The sequence below is a fragment of the Pteropus vampyrus genome, unplaced genomic scaffold (assembly GCF_000151845.1).
Source record: "Pteropus vampyrus isolate Shadow unplaced genomic scaffold, Pvam_2.0 Scaffold160, whole genome shotgun sequence".
Lineage (NCBI taxonomy): Eukaryota > Metazoa > Chordata > Mammalia > Chiroptera > Pteropodidae > Pteropus > Pteropus vampyrus.
Window position 1 is genome coordinate 200,555 of NW_011888941.1, and position 2,825 is coordinate 203,379.

A 2,825-nucleotide genomic window follows, 5' to 3' on the forward strand; every position below is an offset into this window, starting at 1 on the left:
TTTTTTTTTTTTTTATGATTTTTAATAATATTATATTACCTTTACCATTTTAAAATTATTTTTCATTTAGCAAATGTCTTATCACGCCCAGTTTTGCGTAATATGTAGATGTACAATGAAGACATGAAGAGCATTTGTTATTTCCTGTTCTGCCTATAACACATTTTGCCATCTTCATCGTGCCTAATCAAGTTAACCCTCCCCCCCTCCATCCTTGACTTACTAGCCCTTCTCCCAGTACTTGACTCAGTTGATTGCTCCCTCCTCCTTAAACCTGTTTTTTTTTGTTTTTGTTTTTTTAAGTTTCAAGTATACAGTACATTGGTTAGGCATTTATATCGTTTATAAAACAATCCCAATTGCTCTCTCTCTCTTCTGGCTCTCCATCTAGCCATTACATTAATACTAACTGCATTCACTATGCAGTGCTCCCCATCCTATGACTATCAACTACTAATTTGTCATTTTTAACCCTTCATCCCTTTCTCCCAGTCCCCATTCCCCTTCCCCTTCACCAGATTTTCCTCTATATCTGTGTTTTTTGATTATAGTTTATTTTTGTTCCTTAGATTCCTCATGTAAATGAAATCACATGGTATTTATCTTTCTCTGACTTATTTCACTCAGCATAACAACATCTAGGTCCATCACACCGCTGAAAATGGTAGGATTTCATTTTAATGGCAGAGTAATATTCCATTGCATATATGAATTTTAAGTTTAGCTGTATGTAAATTAATTTAAATTCAATTACCCATATGTAAATTCAAAAAGCACAGGTCTGAAAGGCTCGTCGCATACTGCTGACAAGCCTGCTTTAAAGTAAACACATATAAAGTTAGTACTAACTCCAACAAGCCAAAACTCCACATGTTCAATACTGTGAATTTAGCAAATTGGAAAACATTACTAAGACACACAGACATACAGTCTAATCTAAACCAAACTAAAACAAACAAAAAAACCCATAAAAGTGGTACCTTTTCTCCATGCTTTATAGTATGAAGTGGAAGCTGGCCAATAACTTTCTTGGTTTCTTTTCTATGGCTCTTAGATAGGAAAAAAATATATATCATAATTGAAAATTTTATGTTAAATCATTATTTTTAAAAAATCATATAAGGACGCTGATAGGAAAAATTAATTTAAAAAGCAAAGTTAAATGATTACAATGGAAATAACTTTAAAAATTACTATATAAGTCTTAATGTATAAAACAGCCAGATATAATTTTAAGAGCTGCTTGATCAAGAATACTCATTTTCAATTTCATGTCTGAAAGAGAACCCAATTCCAATTCTTATGTTTAAATACTGGCAAGAAAGTAGTAAGCCAAGGATGGGGCCACAACATGCCCATCTATAAACACCTAAAAGGTAAGAGGTTTCCTAGTCATCAGATAGATAATGACCCCGAAATGACTGACCACAGCCACAAAGCCAGGAAGTGCAACTTTTCAAGAAACAGAGGTGAGTGTGAAATTTAAAAGGCCTGCCTTTGGGAGCCTCTGGCTCCTCACCTGTCCTCCTCTTAGCTATTACTGAGACAGTGTCTGCAGATAAATGACTTTGAAAGTTGCTCCACAAAGGGAGACAAAAAAGGCCCTCCCACTCTGCTCATCGCCTTGGGGCCCTGGGTTCTCTTTATAAACACAGAACCAGGTCCCCTCAACCTCATGCCTGTCATTCCTTTATATCTGGAAAAGGACAAAGAGGGTATCTGCAGGAGCAAAATGTGCAAAAAGTGACCCAGATTTAAAGGTATCTAATTTCTCACAGAACGGAAAATTTAATATATTCTAACTAAGAACTTATTTTCAGAAAGATCATATTGATGCTTAAATATCAATGAGTGAAAATAAAATTAAGAATAGGGTCCCATATAACTTCAAGCAATATATATAGGAAAACTTACAAAATATCTTTTAAAAAGTAAAGTTAAAAAGAGTCATTCATAATTACCTGACTTCCGAACTGTGAGCCAGTATACAGGAAACGCTGTATATAGTAAAATATTAGCCAGGCTAATGAGATAATCATCATGGTGATGAAGGCAATGGCCACAAACACCACAGACTGCCCACTAATGAACTCCTGTACGTGACGGGTGCCAACCTCTATGGTCATCTTGACAGAAATTCCTTTTTGCACCAGATCCAAAATTTCTTTTCCTTTTGGGTAGCTAACCATAATGACCACTATACTTCCTGTTCCTGTAAGAAAGAACAAAGAAATCAATAAAAAGAACATAAAATAAGATAGTTAAGAGAAACATGAGAACACTATGGCTCATCTATGCATATGTCCAAAAACTTAAGTAAAATGGGTAATTTTTAAGGAAAACATTAGTTACCAAAATTGGTCCCAACAAAGAAAACAGAAACAGACTGATTACATGAGAAGTAGAACAAATCACTAAGGACTACCTCCCCAAAAATAGGAGCCCCCACTCAGTTTCACAGATGAATTTTACCACCAAACCTTTTAAGGACAACACCAATGATATTTAAATAATTCCACAGCAGATTAAAAAAAAAAAAAAAGTTTTAAAATAATTTCTAAGATAATAAAACCAAACATGGTGAAGAAAAACAAAAGAACTAACTATACAGACCAATTTCACTTATAAATATTAATATAACGTCTAAAGCATGCCCATTACACTCAGGGAGACAATCTGAGGATTTCTATGGTCACTATTATTTCACATTTCTCTGAAGGTATGAGCAGACATAAGACATGCACACACGAAAAACTCCTATCTATGTATAAATAACCACAAAATATTAATAGGATTTTTAAAATCTTAAAAATGCTGCTTCTAAA

The 2,825-nt window shown here is 34.1% G+C and overlaps 1 protein-coding gene across 1 annotated transcript in view; it reads right to left on the reverse strand.

Annotated features, from left to right (window-relative positions):
- RNF149 (ring finger protein 149) overlaps positions 1-2,825 on the reverse strand; it is a 41,937-nt gene that overhangs the window by 30,171 nt on the left and 8,941 nt on the right. Inside the window, exons 2-3 of the mRNA XM_023536609.1 lie at positions 1,962-2,212; positions 981-1,049 (exon numbers count right to left, since the gene is read on the reverse strand). Coding sequence (XP_023392377.1) covers positions 981-1,049; positions 1,962-2,212 — 320 coding nt within the window. The remainder of the gene's footprint in view (positions 1-980; positions 1,050-1,961; positions 2,213-2,825) is intronic.